The sequence below is a fragment of the Argopecten irradians genome, chromosome 14 (assembly GCF_041381155.1).
Source record: "Argopecten irradians isolate NY chromosome 14, Ai_NY, whole genome shotgun sequence".
In the NCBI taxonomy this organism is placed as follows: Eukaryota; Metazoa; Mollusca; class Bivalvia; order Pectinida; family Pectinidae; genus Argopecten; species Argopecten irradians.
In genome coordinates this window covers 13,092,697-13,111,679 of record NC_091147.1, presented here as the reverse complement: position 1 = coordinate 13,111,679, position 18,983 = coordinate 13,092,697, and the positions used below count along the sequence as shown (strand labels likewise).

The 18,983-nt window shown below is 33.4% G+C and overlaps 1 protein-coding gene across 1 annotated transcript; it reads left to right on the top strand.

Annotated features, from left to right (window-relative positions):
• Positions 1-1,044: 1,044 nt before the first annotated feature.
• LOC138306989 (sodium-dependent multivitamin transporter-like) lies at positions 1,045-18,730 on the top strand. Its single transcript, XM_069247596.1, has 16 exons — positions 1,045-1,754; positions 3,006-3,074; positions 3,447-3,498; positions 4,185-4,252; positions 5,275-5,355; positions 6,615-6,688; positions 11,180-11,317; positions 13,107-13,242; positions 13,600-13,688; positions 14,220-14,332; positions 14,814-14,884; positions 15,567-15,653; positions 16,565-16,797; positions 17,461-17,561; positions 17,718-17,836; positions 18,283-18,730. The coding sequence occupies exons 1-16, from the start codon at positions 1,422-1,424 to the stop codon at positions 18,373-18,375; spliced, it is 1,857 nt and encodes a 618-aa protein (XP_069103697.1). The 5' UTR covers positions 1,045-1,421; the 3' UTR covers positions 18,376-18,730.
• The last annotated feature ends 253 nt before the right edge of the window (positions 18,731-18,983 follow it).

Below are 18,983 nucleotides of genomic sequence, written 5' to 3'. Positions count from 1 at the left end.
GTACTGATCGTTAGTTTTACAACCGATTTACAGGGCGTAAAAAATGAAAATGAAAATAAAACAAAAGCTAATTATGATTTACAGAGCGTAAAAAAATAAAGAATAAAAATAAAACAAAAGCTAATTATGATTTACAGAGCGCACAAAAAAAAAAAAAAAAAAAAAAAAACTAAACGAAAGACAGATTCTACACATGGAATCCGTGTAGGTGCTTTGCATATTTCCTTTTACATTCATTTAAATAAAATAAATTTGAAGTAGCGAAATATGATGGCTAAGCGTAGCTATGTTTTAATGTTAGTACCATTTCATATTTACATCATGTATTACCATAATGTTATTCGCTAAGGTATTAATAAAACACCATCTGATGCGATAATCATATATAAATCCGATGTTTTCCTGGGTTTTATAAACGACCATATTTTATGTAAAATACCGGTAATTTACTATATTTAATGAGAGTTACAATAAAACAGGGGTCATACACTTTTGTTTATGTACAGCTGACCGTATTTTCTTGACGATATCTATGAATATTGATGAACTTTTTCCACATTTCTACACAAATAGTAAAAAATAATATGATAAACAACAATCAAAGCTTTTATCGGTATTTTGATCTGTAGTAAATATGTAGTAAATAATATTTGATCAGTTAACAATATATCGTTTTTCATAGTACATATAATATATGTATACGGAAGAGTGTTCATAAAATGGGTTCTTCCATGACTCTATATGGCTAGTGTTCCACATAAAAGACTTAAAAATCCTGAGCGGTCACGTGGTGCTCCATCATCCGTATTCCAGAGGAGTCGAACTTTTGCAGCATTTTCACGCAAAACTCTTGTATGAGTCTGGTAAGCTAAGCATGTGAAATTGAATTTATATTTTTTGCAATGTGCATTTTTGAAGTATTTTAAAATAACAATCGTTAACTATGCCTTCTTGACTATGCTTTCTCTCGGTTAATTCCATTCTTGTGTTTTCTTCCTTGTACATATTAGACACATTTTTTTAATTGTTTTTATGACCATTGTTTTATTTTTAATATATGGTCTTAATTGAAAATCAATAACCCATGATTTTATACTTGTTGTAATAGTGTTTTTTGTGTTTGAGAGCTGACAGATTTTTTGTGAATGCTGAATGTGACCTTGTCAAAAATACAAACCAGTTAAAAGAGTTATTCTGAAAGAGTATGGCTGGCAAAACGTTGTTAAGCAAAATAGCATGAACATTCTAAAAATGAATGCTTTATTTCCAACAAGCACAGAGGTCAATATTTTCGGCCTATAATAGCGACATAGCGAAATATTGTATATACATTAAAGAAACTCAGTTTCGTAGTAATTTTAATCAATCCATTACTTTTTCAGCACTTTCATTAACCAACTGGACTCGATTTAGGAAACAAGATGGCATTTTTGAAAGTTGAAGACTACGTCATATTCGTCTTGACCTTGATTTTCTGTCTTGGGATCGGTTTGTATAACTCCTTACGTGGAAACACCCAGAAAACAACAAGACAGTTTCTTATTGGCAACGAAAATATGGGCGCCATCCCTGTAGCATTATCCTTAATGGTTTCGTATGAATCCGGGATCATGATGTTAGGAGTTCCGGCGGAGGTGTATTTATTTGGCATGCAGTGGTATATGTCCATTATAGGTAATTTTGTTGTGAATATCATGACTATGGTTTTGATATTACCTCTACAATGGCATCTCAGCAGCACTAGTATGTATAAGGTAAGTGATACCAATTGTTCCTATTAAATATTCACGAGGGGATTTCATTTCGCTAATTTATCGAATTCATCTAAATACTTTGCGATTTGTTATTTTTTTACAGAGACAAAGTTGATTTAAACATATTTTATTTGCATTTTTTACAATACAAAAAAGGATTGGGCACAAGTTAAAAAACTTATATTAAGCCCGTTCCAGTTATTTTATAACATATACAAGCAAATGGATGACCTAAGTTATATACAGATAAACTTTATTAGAGAGAGAGAGAGCGAGAGAGAAAGAGAGAGAGAGAGAGAGGGAGAGAGAGAGAGGAAGAGAGAGAGATTATCAGTATTTTGATATGAAATTTACAAACATATAATATAAATACTAGAATAATGGGTCTTTTCCAGCTCAGGTGACAATCACATCTATAATACTAATCCTCATGTTATGCCATACAAACTGATCTAATGTCTATCACATGCCGTGCCCATGTTGTCTCTCTCCTTGTCACTCGCTGATCCTTCTTGAATAAGACAAAGTTTGACATACTAGTACAGTAATTATTACATCTGCTACGTAAATAACATGCTATTGAGAACAGAGATGTATTTTTGATTACATAAAGTTTAGAAGTTATGCTTAAAGTTGTATATCATGTAATGCTTACTCTTAATACACATATATGAGGATTCGGATCCATACCATTCAGATAGAGGAAAGGAATTGGGACATTTTGAAAGCGGCACATATCAACGTCATGTTGATAACTTTCGGTTGATATCGGAAAACCGAGTTGCATCACGTTATCATGAGCGACATCAGCGATACATATCAGAATGGATCGGAACAGTTCGAAGACCTCCGAACTATTTTAAATGTGGTTAGGTGGAAAATAAATATTTGAATTTAATCATTTAATAACGTTTCGAATACGAAAGTCAACAAATATATATATAAGGAGGCGGAGAAAAATATGTAGAGCACTTTAAATGCTTTTTCTACAAAAAACGAAAAAAAACCAAGCAAGTCATAGACTTTAGTAATACATGTATATATATAAGCAATTTTAAAACAGCAATTAGGCACTTGGCAACGCATTTCAAGAATATGTTCGAAGTTATATTCTGATAGGATGGTAGTCTGCAAGTAATCACTAAGCATTGCTCTTCAAGTTTGTGTTCTATATGATATACAAGTTAGTATTTTTCCACTCACTTAAATAATTTATCCGATAAGTGTTTTGTAATTTTACTACACTTTCAGTATTTAGAATTGCGTTTCAAGTCCCATGGTCTTCGACTGTTTGCAACGACACTTAGTTTGATATCCCTGGTAAGTAGTGTTATTAAGTGGTGAAATAATTATCTGATGTCAGTGATGTTGATCAAGCACGTAAAATGAAATAAAGGATATGAGCTATTTTTTTCATAAAGTTACTTACCTAAACAAACACAGTTTTTATATTTACAAAATGTTTAAAAGACCCCAAAAACTGTATTATCTTCTGAATATTATGAATAACGATGATTAACTTTCTAACTATACCTCGCTAACTTCAAAGAATATCGATAAAGATGTTTTGAAGTTAAGTAAGTTATGTTGTCTTAGGGATGCACTGTTGAATAATGTAGGTTGTTTACATAACAGTTGTACGTGTGTTTCATAGACGTATTTTAAAGATTAATGCCGGAGTTAACATTTCAGACTAACTATCTCGGAAATGTAATATTCGTACCAGCCATCACGTTGGAAATGGGTAAGATACAGCATCATATATTTTATAATTTGGTAGTTTTTATATTGATTATATTTAATCTTTGTTTATTTTTTAATTCGGATAAATACCGCCATACGGACACTCCCGTACCTCGTCATCGATTTACAAGGCACCACATGATGCATAGCTTATTTTGTTTAACTCCAAGATTATTGTCATTTAGCATTATTCTGACTACGAATCGATACATAATCCTTATTAACAAATTAGTTTTTTTATATGCATGACTTTTTTTTTACAAATACGCAGCATACTTAGACCTTTATACAACGCAATTTAGGATATCTAATCAAAAGTGTAAAGAGTTGTTTCGTATTCTTGTTTTTATTTGTTTACAGTAAAGAACAAATTATCAATGCATGTGCATGTTGCATGCACCCACGACTTTCCAGGGATTAATATCACTGTCGGTTTATATACTCCAATGAAAACTAAACGTAGATATTTAATATTTGTTATAAATATGGAGTTATATGCATTTACGTTGTACATGATGCAGACTGTTTGATGATGCATACTTTATCCCATCTGTTGTTTTATCTTATCTATTATACATTTGAATACCAAATATGTTTTACTTTTGTAAAAAACAATTATTTATTGTTTACATCAGCATTGACAGTCTATATTGGCATATTTGATTTTATATTCCCAATATATTTCAGTGACAGACATCCCTATGGAAGTATCTATCGTCTCACTGACTGTCATTGTTCTAGTATATACCATTATTGTAAGTATTAGTCATCGACATCTGGTGTATTCCATTGATTAACATTGGGTCTTTTGTTTTGGCATTTTGTTAGATTTATGAACGTTTTGGTTACAAGTGAACCGTTGTACGAATAAACCATTATCTTGTCCCTGGCATCAACGTCGAGTCGTCGGAAGACAGCTATATCGTAGCAGAGGAGGAAACGTTTTTATCATCTTAGTATAATCCACCATACACAGGTCGAATATGAAAGAAAGAAAAATGAATAAAAGAATGCATAACTAGGTAATAAATACATTCACCATGCAACCTACATGTATCACATATATTTTGCTGTGTGTGACACTGGCGAAAAATCATCTATATTTTAGAATTTCAGCACGTGCGCCGAATCGACTGACTTACTTTCGAGGAGCAAAACATTGGAAGACGAATAAGTCTGAAACATTGTTGACATCTTTTAACTTAAATATGTTTTTTGAGTATTGCAGGATAACAAATAACCACAGTCATCTGATATACATTTTTCTTCTTTCTTTACCCTCGCCAAGATTTTGACACTGGCCATGTGTATCTATATACTATATAAATAAACAAATTAGTAAACAATGAACTTAAAGATGCTCCACCGCTGACAAATGGTATTTTTTCACTATCAAAAACAGGAGCAGACGATTTAGTATTTTTCTTCAGTTAAAAAAAATTCTTACTTTACACCAGTACCACCATTGAAAAGTTTGAGCTTCTAATTTTACTTCAAGTTTACAATACAAAAAATAATTCATTGCATCCCGAAACAATTCCGTGGCACTATATCTTATATGGAATGAAGTAATGATTGCGCATGCACCAAAGGCGAAATAAATTATTTCATGTTATTTTTTGTGTTAATCAGTCATACATATTCACGATTAAACCCCAATTATTCTCTGTCGGCGGTGGAACATCTTTTAGAAATATCAATACGAGTTATTTCCCCTGCCATACGAAATGTGTACCTGATAACCAAACCTTGATGATCTTTTATCGCTCTTTTATAGGGAGGATTTAAAGCTGTTATATGGACGGATGTGTTTCAAGCCATTCTGATATTTGTGGGACTATTCTCCGTAATCATAAAGGTATTTTGTTTATCCTGTAATAACTACCAATCCGCTTCAGGAATGTTAATGGGATATGATACTTGAATCAGACACAGGAATCTGAGAATTAGTTACAGATTATTTAATCATGGAACCACCAGAGTGCCCTAAGACCATGTTTAGATGTTTTAGAGCTCTAGATAAAAAAAAAACGATAAAAAATCTACGAGAAGGATGACAAGATTTTAGACTCAAATATATAACCCGCCTACCTGTAGCGGCTATAAAAACACATTTCTAGTAAATCGTCATAAAAACGGTTACTGCCGTTGGAAAGAGCGATAATTTTCCTTTCGAATTCATCCTACACATGTATACAAAGTGCTATCATTAAGACGATATAAGCCCCATTATGACAAACACCTTGAACGGCAGCTAATTAATATTCACGGTGGCCGATCCGGATAAAATATGCATGAGCTAGGCCTGTGCTGCAATCTCATTGGCTGGCTACATAAAAGTTCTCTTCTCGGAATGCATTGTAGTTTATTTGTGGCATCAGCTACGCAGCAGAGACACATTGAAAAAAGCATCGAAGTCATTTAAGCGTTTGAATGACATGTAACGTTGATAAATTAAGCATTTTTAAGATGACGATTTTGTTGGTAACACATTTTCGTCAAACATGTGCAGCGAATGATAGACAGATGGTTTTACCTCTCTGCCGGTAATTTTGATGAAACATTTTAAACAACGTCGGAGCTACAAAAACAAAGTTGTAATTATGATACACGTAAGGGCAATGTTTTTATTTAGACAGTAATATAAGCTTTACACGTCGTTTATCGGACATTGATAACTATGAAAACTGCAGTATGAGGATGCATTCGCCATCTTCTACTGTACTTGTATCTGGAAATCAGGATTGATAGGAAAGCTATATATTAATCCTCGTATCATTGGTATGATTATTTTGATATTTACCCATTCATTTTCTGGTAATATATCCTGAAATACAAATGCAGATATATACACTAGATTGTTATATATGTCTTTTTATTTATTGCTTGCAAAGGAAAACCAATTCAAATAATAAAACAATTGTAGCATTTTGAATTCGGTCGATGCATGTTTTTATTTCCCAAACAAAAATTATCAACCTCGGACGATAATTTTTTTTTTTTCAATAAAAACATGCATCGACCTCTTCAAAATGCCTTAATTGTATAGTATTGACCGGGTAAATAATAAATTTCATATGATTTTAGTTTTTTTCTTCTATTTTTTTGCATGGTCAGGGCACTATTGAAGCTGGTGGAATCACGAATTCTTGGTCAAGAATTATAGAAAAGGGCCGCTTCAACATGCTAGAGTGAGTACTTGGCGTAAACCGCAAGCAAACCGCAAAAATTTGTTCCAGAGAAATATAACGTATTTGCGGGTAGATGCTGGATACATCATCATGTGTGTTAACGTTACGTTATATATACTTTTCGTTAAAAACGGCGCGAGGTTCGCTCACAAATAATGGCGTTGATTAAAATGCATACCTACCCCTGTGAGACGTTGATGAATAATTCATGAATATACTCATGCAATTCACGAACTTAAAACTTCATGAATAATTTAGGAAAAAGTATTTCATGAACATTAATGAATCCTTTAATGAATCCTTTCATTCATGAAATCATGAACATTCATGAAATTTAATAAAAAAGCTCATGAGTATTTTAAGAATATGCATGAACTGAAAACATCATGAATGTTTATTCGTGATAATTCATGAGTCATTCATGAAGTACAACTTGCATCAATATGCACACGAATTCACGAATATTCATGAAACATGAACTGTTCCAGTTCAGTTCATGAATATATATTCATGAACTTAAGTCGTGTTCATGAATTTAAATGAATGAATGCAAGTTGGAGTCAGCGGCATCTGAATTTCATGATCTCTACTGGGGTTTTTCTATCAAACCAATGATAATTATATTGGAACCAAATCAACATTTAGTGAAACAAATCCTTATATTTACATTTTCAATGCAGTCCCACTATGTAACCTTACCAAACGCAGTTGGCAGTCATATAAACAATGAACTTCAAGCGCTTATTATGACGTCATTATCATTGTGACGTCACAATTGTCGTGCCAGCGATCACGGAAGACGGCTGTTCAAATGGCTGTTCCATCCATGACGATAACGAATGATTAATTCATTATAAATGCAAAATTCCTTGGAATTTCATCATAAAATTGTAATCAAATGTAAATATAAGCATTGAACGTCTTTTCACAGAGGCAAATTCAGCATAAGGTGCTAGCGCGCTTCATGGCATTTGCCTCTGTCCAGTTTGCATTCATATTGGCTATGAATGCCAACTGAAAGACGTTCAATGCTTAAATGACAATAGGTATCATTTATATATTAATATATAACATCAGGAGAGTTTAACATGAAATCACTAACAGTTTACTTTGCTCATTTTATTTTCATACTGCCACAGATGTGCTTACAAAATCTTTTTGCGGTGATACGCAGCAGTAAATTTTATAACACATTCCAAATAAATTAGTATATGTCCAAAATAAAGCTATGATTTTAAAGCATGATATTTTTTCATGTGCAATTTAATTCAATAACGTTTGACAAAATGTCACAAACCAATATCTATTCATAATCACCATAGAAAAAGAACTGCAGATAAATCAAAACTTACTGAAAATGTTCATCTGTGCGTAAAGAAATCCAGGAATGGAATAATCCGTTCACTAATGTGCCAGAACTGCCATTTTAAGATGAATAATGTTTCCCCTTCCATACGCCAGCAGATACAGCAGCCATTTTAGATTGTGACTGTTTTGGGGGGAAATATATAATAGAAGCCATGTGACTCAAGTGGTCATGAAACAAGTCATGTGACTTCAGTGGATTTTCATTAAATTCATCAACATGAATGAAATAGCATGTCAAGAATCATTCATGAAGTTTTATGCATAACTGATATTCATTAAAATTGTTATAAATGAATGAAATATTTTCTTTCATTTTGAAGAATAGATAATTCTTGACATGTTGATCAAGAACAATCATGAATGTTTCATTGATTCATAACAGTTCATGAAGAGTTCATGAGAGTCATTTGATGAATATTCATAAACTTTCTTTTCATGAACCACAATCTGATTAAATTCTTGAAAGTTCATGAATCATTCATGAATATTCATGATGTCACGAATACCATCTCGCAGGGATACCCGCAGTATAGATGGCACGTTTGAATATGTTTCAGAAAACAATGTGTCTAACTAACACGCGGCTCAAGAATAAAAAATGTGTTCTTATCGATCAACATTAAAACAAAATCTCAATTTGAATCAGCGCAATGGGAATGAAACAATTGAACCGATTCCAGTAAAAATCACTTGTACACAACACATATTAATCTTAAGAGTTGCAAAAAGTTCATTAACATGTTCTGGTAAATATTTGGAATGTTTCTCTTTGTTTACAAATGCGTCTTATTTATTTTGTCAACATTACAAAGAAAATAATGCAATCTAATTAAAATTCCATGTTCATTATCTACTCTGTACACTGTACGAAGTGTACGGCGTAGATAATGAACATCAAATTTTAATTAGATTGAAAATAATGTAACATCAGTAGATTGATCAAGTCGACCTTACTATAAGACACGCTGAAATCCTGCCAGTGTTATGCCAAAGTTACGTAGTTAATCTGATTAAGTCATCAAAACATTATCAAGGGAAAATAGAACCTTCATCATCTTCAGCTATCTCACACCCCAACGTTTGTGTATCGATCTTAATACTTTTTAGCTTTAATTTTGGCTAAGTTTTGAACAGTAGCAAAAAAACCCAAACAAACAAAAACAAAAAGTAGAAATATATATGCATTGATCATCTCAACAGAAAAAAAACGTTTCTTCTATTTCTTTCGTCAGCCATTAAGGTTGCGGGAAACTACAAGTACCCAAATCCAGTTCCATTTTTAGGTCGCCTGACCATAGGTCATGGTGACATATTGCGCTACTCTTTCGTCCGTCGTCCGTTAACATTTTCTTGGGAACGCGATAACTTGAGTAAATATAAACCGATCTTAATGAAACTTTTTTATGTAGACTAATATTGGAAAGATCTCTAACGAGTTCGAAAATCAGCGTGATTCAGTAGTAATTTACGGACTTATTGCCCTTGGCTCTAATAATTATTATAGGACATTGTGAACACAATAACTTGAGTAAATATAAACCGAGGTTAATGAAACTTTGTATGTAGTCTTATATTCGAAAGATCTCGGATGAGTTCGAGAATCAGCGTGATTCAATAATAATTTACGGAGTGATTGCCCTTTGCACTAATATTTTATTGGACCTTTTGAACACGATAACTTGAGTAACTATGAACCGATGTTATTGAAACTTTGTATGTAGACTAACATTGGAAAGATCTCGGACGAGTTTGAAAATCAGCGTGATTCGATAGTAATTTACGGAGTTATTGTCCTTGGCTCTAATAATTATTATTGAACATTGTGAACACGATAACTTGTGTAAATATGAACAGAGGTTAATGGAACTTTGTATGTATACTAATATTGGAAAGATCTCGAATGGGTTTGAAAATCAGCGTGATTCGATAGTAATTTACGGAGTTATTGCACTTGGCTCTTATAATTATTATTTGACATTGTACGCGATAATTGCTGTCATAAACCGATCTTCATAAAACTTTGTAATGTAGATTAACATTGGAAATATCTTGGATGAGATTAAAAACGTCTATGATTCGATGGTAATTTACGGAGTTATTGCCCTTTGCACTAATAATTATTATTTGACCTTCTAAACACGATGACTTGAGTAAATATGAACAGAGGTTAATGGAACTTTGTATGTATACTAACATTGGAAAGATCTTAGATGAGTTTGAAAATCAGCGTGATTCGATAGTAATAAACGGAGTTATTGGCCTTTGCACTAATAACTATTATTGGACATTGCGAACGCGATAACTTGAGTAAATATAAACCGATCTTAATGAAACATTGTTTATAAACTAATTTGGAAAGATCTCGAACGTGTTCAAAGATCAGCTTTATTCGAAAGTAATATACAAAGATGCCCTTTGCAATAATAATAATTGAACCTTGTGTAAATATGAACCGAGGTTAATAAAACATTGTATGTAGACTAACATTGGAAATATCTCAGACAAGTCCGAAAATCAGCTTGATTCGATTGTTACTTACAGAGTTATTGTCATTTGAAATTATTAACAATTGAACTTTGTGAACACGATAACTAAAGTAAATATGAATCAAGCTGAATGATATTGTGTATGTAGACTTATATTGGAAATATCTCGGACAAGGTCGAAAATGAGCTTGATTCAACGGTAATTTACGAAGTTATTGCACCTTGTATTAATAATTATGATGGAACCTTGTGAATACGATACCTTGCATAAATATGCATCCAGCTTAATATAAACTGTGTATGGAGACTTACATTGGAAAGATCTCAGTCGAGTTTGAAAATCAGCTTGATTCGTTTTTAACTTTATTACGGAGTTATTGCCCTTTGCGATAATAATTATTGAACCTTGTGAACACGATAATGTGTATTAGTATGCACCAGTCTTAATGAAACTTTGTATGTAGACCTATGAGATCTATGTTTGCAAATTTATTTTCAATGAGTCGAGGTATATATTAGTAGAGGTACTTATAATAGTTTTATTATCGATTATTTAGTAAATTAATATTATAACAAGTAAATTCTAAGTGTGCTATGATTTGTTTGACTTCCTACGTTTTCCTACTTTTTCTCTTAGTTTTGATCCTGACCCTACCCTGCGCCAGTCTTTTTGGAGCCTTTTTATAGGAGGTATGCTCTCTGGAATCAGGCTACAGGTAGCCCAACCTACATACCAACGCATCAAAGCCACACCATCAGTACCAGTGGCTAAACGGTAATAGTAATTCTTGTTCAGGTAATCTGTATTTGCATATTACAGTATTTTCTGCCCTTGCGTGTAAATATCGATTGTAACGTCACACGTTTCGGAGAAAACGACGTGAATTGCGCACATAAAATAATGACGAAACAATCGATACCTACCCGCAAGGGAGCTAACTTAAAATCATTTTTTAATTGTTTTAAATTTCCGGTATTTATAGTATATATGATTCACATTTCTAAATATTTCAATTTCGCATATCACATTTCTGTGATACTACCAATGTCTCGCGAAAGCACAATATTTTCATCTCAGCGGAAATAACAATTATACGGTAACATTAAGACGGCGTTCGATACTGTAATCCGTCTTTGCATATTACAGAGTAAGCTCCCTTGCAGGTAGGTATCGATTGTTTCGTCATTATTTTGTGCGTGCAAGTCACGTCGTTTTCTCCGAAACGTATGACGTTACGCTCGCAAACATATGACGTCACAATCAATACCTACCCGCAAGTGCAGATAACTCTGTAATATGCAAATTCTAGTTTGTGTTGCATAGCTTTAGAGTTTAATATGCTTTTCATTAGATAACTAAATACGCCTTCAGCGAACTAATTACAAATGTACAGCGACTAACCGAAGGATCATTCAGACAATACGCATCAAAATTGTCTCTTTAGTTTATCTGTATGTTCTATATGTGATCATTGTTTATGGTTTTCTGAACATTCTAGTCTCGCATTCCCGAGACTCTCGCCGCCCTGAACGAGAGTCTGGTCCGGTTCGTATTTCCGTTCTGTGATTTGAAATCGAGGCTTACCGAAAAATCGGGAAAGCTTTTCATTGGCTTATAGATACATACCCACAAATATGACGGATACAAATTTTGAAGAAAAAAAGTTGTTAGCCACACTTAAAAATTGAAAAATAGATTTCCAGATAAGAAATACAAATTACTTTTTTCGGAATACCGTAATGCACAAAGAAGATGTATTCTACTCTTCGTCTGCTGCCGTCCATGTTTGTTTACCGTTTCAGTGTGCCCTCTACCGGTCGCAAAATTCAAACACGAACCGGACCAGACGCTCGTTCAGGGCGGCGAGAGTCTGTGGAATGCGAGACTATGAACATTCGTGACAGTCTTTAATAGGCAATTCTATTTGTTCTTTTTTGTGTCTTGACAAAGGAGCAGATCGCTTTAAAAAATCGACAATATTTTAACCACACTGTGAAAAATACTTCTTTGCCCTATAATTACTACTATTCATATCCATCAACATAAGTTTATATGAATCCATTGTAACTTGGAAAACGACCGTTGATATTACTTCCTTGACCCCTAGTTTAAGAGTCTAATATTCCAGCTGAATTTCCTATTGATATGATATATTGATACCTTATCGACGTCATAAATTCTATTCACTTCATCATATTATCTTATATGGAGAGAAGTAAAAGTAGAGTAAAAGCACGGATAAGTCGAAGTCGACGGAAACAGACAAAATTTTCGACTTATCGGTCATACATCGAATAAAACATCTTTGTAAAAGTTATGTTGTAAATGTCCTATAACCTAAATATACAATGGATCCAAATTCCTGCATGATGGCATTCGACTATGTCGCTTAAAATGAAAATAAGAAAAGAATAACAATAAATTCTCATAAGATGTTTACTTTTAATCACGTTATTTTCGCAAGTAGAAAGTAGAGATCATACAACTGCTTAAACAAATTTATTTATTTATATTTATTTATTTAATTATTTGTTGATATTTGTTTATTTATTTATTTATTTAGGATGTTTTTTATAGCGGCAGCACTGTCATTGTTCATCTCCGGTTTAGCCGTTATCTCGGGAGCTATAATGTTCGCTTACTACGACGTTATTGGATGTGACCCTCTGTCAGCGAAACAAGTTAGGAACCCAAATCAGGTGTGCTGTACTTTATTAATATAATATAATTACTATTGTGATAACTAGTTAAAATATCCTCAGGTTCTCTCAATTCTGTTTAGGTTGTTATTGGTTAAGGCTACTTCCTAAATAATAACAGGTTTGCTTATACATACGTCCAAGTATTTATAGTATTTTATCCGCTATTTCATAGTTTTTTCTTTATTTAATTACTTACTGTCTTGTTATCAAACGCGCTTTCCGTTAGGAACTCCTTTAGTATTTACTTAGTAATATACTTCGTCAACGATGCCATCAAACACTATTTCATTGCTAAGTTATATATTTCAATAACAATGTCATTAAAATTGTTCATAATTATGATAATGTGTTTAGCTAATGGCGAAGCTGGTCCGGGACATATTTGCAGATACACCCTGTCTACCAGGAATATTCTTGGCGGCACTGTTCAGCGCTTCACTTAGGTAAGACTAACTTCGGTAAGACAGTCACTCAGCATCAGGATCTATCAGAGTTAACTCCCTTCGTTTCAAACCATCAGTACTGACAGAGTGAAGCATAAGGGAGGTAACTATGACATCAGACTGACAGAGTGAAGCATAAGGGAGGTAACTATGACATCAGACTGACACAGTGAAGCATAAGGGAGGTAACTATGACATCAGACTGACAGAGTGAAGCATAAGGGAGGTAACTATGACATCAGACTGACACAGTGAAGAATAAGGGAGGTAACTATGACATCAGACTGACACAGTGAAGCATAAGGGAGGTAACTATGACATCAGACTGACACAGTGAAGCATAAGGGAGGTAACTCTTATATATATATATGAAGGGTCAATCAGTAGAACGGTGCAATCGAAGTTAGGTCGTTATTGTCTTCGTTTTATCGCAAAGTGTGCATATTAGCTCCGTAAGGTATTCAATTCTGGGATTGAGCTATTAAATGTATACAAAATAGCTTTACGTACGAATTTTACTTGATATTATAGCACAATGTCGTCACTACTGAGTGGAATGGCAGCGTTATTCTGGGAAGATATCGTCAAACCACACTGCAAGCCTATGTCCGATAAAAAGGCTATACGGATTGCTCAATTATCAGGTAATGTATTTCATAGACAACTCCATTCTAAAACAGTTGAATGGTGTTGAACATATCATACTTTAAAAAATACGATTTAATGCAATTTGCAAAGGTAACATTTACTTAATATTTTGCAAAATGGATCTTGATAGTGTAGCATTTGACAAAATAAGCACCCTTTCCTTATAAACGCCCCTCCCCTTTTTGTGGGTCTTGACTAATTTCGCTGTACAAATAACGTACATGTTTATATTCATATTTTGATAAAGCAGTGATGGATCCAGATCTATTTTTGAGGGGATGTGGTCGTGATCTTCAAAAGGACCCCTCATTTTGATAATTTTCGCTACAAATAATTATTTCACCATTTTTGCACTAATGATTAAAACATTTTTGGAATTCCACAAGATAGTTCCCTGGATCCTCCAACGGACAGTTTAATTTGACATCAAAATTCTACCACAAATTAACAAATGCCATACATTGTCTATTGCACTAGTGGTTCTGTTTGGCGGACTGGCTGTGTTCGTTGCCTTCGTCATAACTGGGATGGAGGGACCAGTATCTCAGGTAGGATTTGTGAGGCTGTTGTCAGGTACTGGCCGTAGGTCGGTGGTTTTGCCCAGGTATCTCCCGCTTTCCTCTACCTTTCAAACCTCACACATAATTAAACAACAACGCCTGTTTATAAGACATTAAGCAAATCATTTTCGGTAGGTCTCTTAACCAAGTGTTATTTATTCAATTTTCTGACAAGCGATAACGTCATTTGACGGAATCCGTTTTTATCAACATTCTTCAAAGTTTCAAAGAAATTCGCAACTTTCATGAAAACGTGATTCTGACATACTAGGCTACGAAGTACTAATATGAGTATATTTTCTTTTACATAAATACATAAATTGATAGTAACAACGTAAGGAAATTCTATGACAGACAGCTTTAGAATTTTACAGATTTATTTTTTCAGTGCAAGGATACTTATGTAGATGTAGTACACTGTGAATCAATTCATATTCAAGATGTTTGACTGTTCTTGCATTAACAATATTTGGTGGGAGACTATTCCATATTTTAATTACTATCATCGGACAGGAGTGCTTTCTCTCACATATCCTCAAATATTCTTTTTATCTTTATTTATATTTTTCCCTCTGGTAATTCTTATTTCACCAGCATTTATCAAAGCATGAAAATTACATTCTGACAATAATTGCAGTACGTTTTTGAATGTATGATTTTTTGCATTTAGATACTTGATATCACCGGAGCGTGTACAGGTGGTGCGACGGTTGGAATTATGATGCTCGGTTGGCTGGTTCCAACAGCTAATTCATTGGTTAGTACATTCATATACAGTTAAGCCTGTCTTAGCGTCCACATCTGTACAAAGACCACTTACTTAATAAGAAAACTTTCTCAAGGTCCCATTATTATCAATTTCAACAAAACTGTGTATAAAGATCCCTTGGCTGTAGACAAAATAGATTGTCGTATTTTCAGCCTGTCCCTTTTATCAAAGCAGGCATAAAACAAACATTTCCACATAATGAAGATTAATAATAGAAAATACAATAAGACAAAAGAATTTATTATTATGATGGTTAATACCGTTCAATTTTAACAGTGTTTTGAAATAGGTTTTTTTTTCTGTTTCACCCTCCGCTCTCCAAAGTGTTTATAGCGTTTTAAGTTATTAGAATATTTCTGAATTTGACAATAAATCGCGACGCCAAATTAGTTATCAACAAAAAATAAATGGGTTTTTAATTATTCTGTAAAACTTGTAAATTGCTTGTTTTGTCTCAAATAGTGTACAGTAAAACTCTTTTATACTTATTTCATTATAATTTGTCCTGTGTATAGATGGAAGGAACAAATATAAGACAAAACTTGTTTTTTTATTTCGTTATACATCATTTTATTTTCTGGGAGAAATACTAGAAAGTCAATAAACAATGGAAAAAGCTTTTATTTTTCGAAAATATGTTTATAATCAATCATGTATAGTATTAATGATAGTCTTTGCTACGAATGTACAGATAAGGTGTTGAGTAATTTACAATTTGTTATTTAAGTGCAAAGTTGCTGCAGAAATGAGGTGAACTGCCACAATATTGAATTCGTTATAAACACACAAAAAACCCTAGATAAAATCTGTGGTACAAATCATTATATTACTTATACCATATAGTACTGTAGAATTTACAAACCAATATAATCGAAGCTTACTGTATTCGATATATACAGGGTGCGATTCTTGGCGGTTGTGCTGCTTTTGTTTTTGTCGGATGGGTATCGCTTGGAAAGATATTATCACCAGGAATACGGAAATATGACAAACTAGAACCACCATCTACGATAAACTGTCCAAATATCATATTATTTACGGATACAGCGGCTTACTTGAATACAACGGACGTGGTATTAAATGGTACTTACAGTTCTATGTCCACGCCCTCTCCACCATTGACGCCAGGGCCGTAAGTATAATGTAACGAATATGAAATGTATCAAAGCAGATTGAGGACTTGGTAAGCGATAATGCATCACAGATTTTTTACCGGGAAATTCTGTTCTATAAATTATGATATTTGTCATATTTAAGGATTTGGCATATGAAGTCAACCGGGATGAATAGTTATGAGTCAATACATGTACATGACGATGGCACATATCATATACGAAGGGCCGTCCTTAAATGACCCTGGCTGTCAATAGGACGTGAATGTATTCAATCAACCTGCCTATAATTGGCTATTTAAATTTCAGTTCCTACTTGGACAGGTGAAGCAATACATGATTACCTAATATATCACACCACACATGGTATAATATCAGTAAATACTGCCACGGAAACAAAACGAATGAATGGGTAAAATTAAGATATTGTTCAATAAAGCTTAAATTTGCTGCCGGTAAATAGCATTCATAAAGTATAACAAATACAATGGATTCAGTTTTCAAGACATCATATGAAGTTTGGTTCCCATGGAAACCTACATAAATGTCAAAACAAGATTAAACAGACTTTGGGTAGCGGGGTATTATTTATCCATTGGCTCACAGTTCTAGTTGACTCTTGTGTGTCAGTCAAAACCTACAGCATGGGATCTCTGTTCTATCAATGTTTACTTCTATGACAGACAAGGACTAGACGTACTGTACTCCCTTTCCTATAAATGGTTGTTGCCGGTCGGACTTGTCCTTGTACTAGCGGTCGGATCCCTTACGAGCCGTTTTCGAGGTAAGAATAATATCGATACATTTTGATGTTTAATATGTCATTACTTCTATACGAGGTAATTATTTATGAAATAAAACTTGTTTACGGGAGAAGTTAACTGATAAAAAAGCAATATAACCATATCAAAATAATAACAAACAATTATTTTGTTTGAAGCACGAGAACCTGTCGATCCAGGTTTGGTAGTCCCACTGCATGACTATTTGCGTTCGTGTATCCCTAAAAGTATCCTGCGGAAGTTTGGCTGTGACTTGAAGTATCCTGGTATAAATGAGGTAGGGAATAATGCATCATATATTTATTCTGAAACGTTTCATGTGTTTATTCTGAAACGCATCATATATTTATTCTGAAACGCATCATATATTTATTCTGAAACGCATCATATATTTATTCTGAAACGCATCATTAACAAAATGCTGCACACTGCCATTGACACAGAATCAAAATGGTCAAAGAGTTTGATTAAGAACCGTTCATTTTTCTTATCCAGGTGAAGAAAAATAGAAAACACATTATTTTTCAAAGTATCCATCATGAGGAGATATTGAATTTGAATTAAGAATGTGACCACAATCTGGGTCGCAAATTCACTCAGCGATATTACTTTGATAGGATAATATACTTTGAAAAAGATAATTTGTTAGTTTTCATATTTTGAAAGAAACGTATAAACCTTACGTTTTTTTAGAATGTGTAGTCTTCTATTATTTTTTTTCAGGAAAAAGAAGTCGACTTAGCGGAATCTATTGGTCCATTGGTATCTTCTCCAGACAATGGTTCCCCGGCGACAAACGGCACTAATCCTTGCTAACATATATACAGAAGGCTATGTCGAGTGTTTTTGCGAAACTATCTGTCATTGGAATGCTAGCTTTACATAGAAGTGAAACGATATGTTGTGACAAATATGAACAGCTTTATCCATCCGCTTAATGCTTTAATTACAATCGTTCTGCTGATGTAGATGTGTTGTTATCATAAAACATTTCGCAGCGGTATTTTTTGTTTGTTTTCGTTAACTCGAATTAAAAATTAATCAATTAATCAAATACCATATATTCAATTCGATGTATATTGATGTTTCTAACTAAACTAACTTATGAATTCGCTTTAATTCGCGAAATTACTTATAAAAATGTGTCTCGCGAGATAAAGTGGGTGGCTTACAGAAGTAAAGTTCATTTGAATGACGTTTACCTTGTTTGTATATCTATATTAGTAAGCTATTCCATCTTGTTTCCCTATTTAACGTAATTTGTCTACTTAACTTATATTAAGCAAACTATAACAAATGTCTTGTTTACCTGGTTTGTTTAGTGTATACAATGTCGATACCTGTATAGTATAATACTATTAACCGTATAAACCTGTCTTATGTAACGTAGTTAGTTTAGAAGTCATGTAAATACTGACAAGTCC

Excerpts from the sequence above, each read along its gene's own strand:
- LOC138306989 (XM_069247596.1), top strand. The coding sequence starts at position 1,422 with ATGGCATTTTTGAAAGTTGAAGACTACGTCATATTCGTCTTGACCTTG. Across the intron at positions 14,885-15,566 it reads TGGAGGGACCAGTATCTCAG|ATACTTGATATCACCGGAGC; the intron begins GTAGGATTTGTG and ends TTTTGCATTTAG. Across the intron at positions 16,798-17,460 it reads CCACCATTGACGCCAGGGCC|ACAAGGACTAGACGTACTGT; the intron begins GTAAGTATAATG and ends CTTCTATGACAG.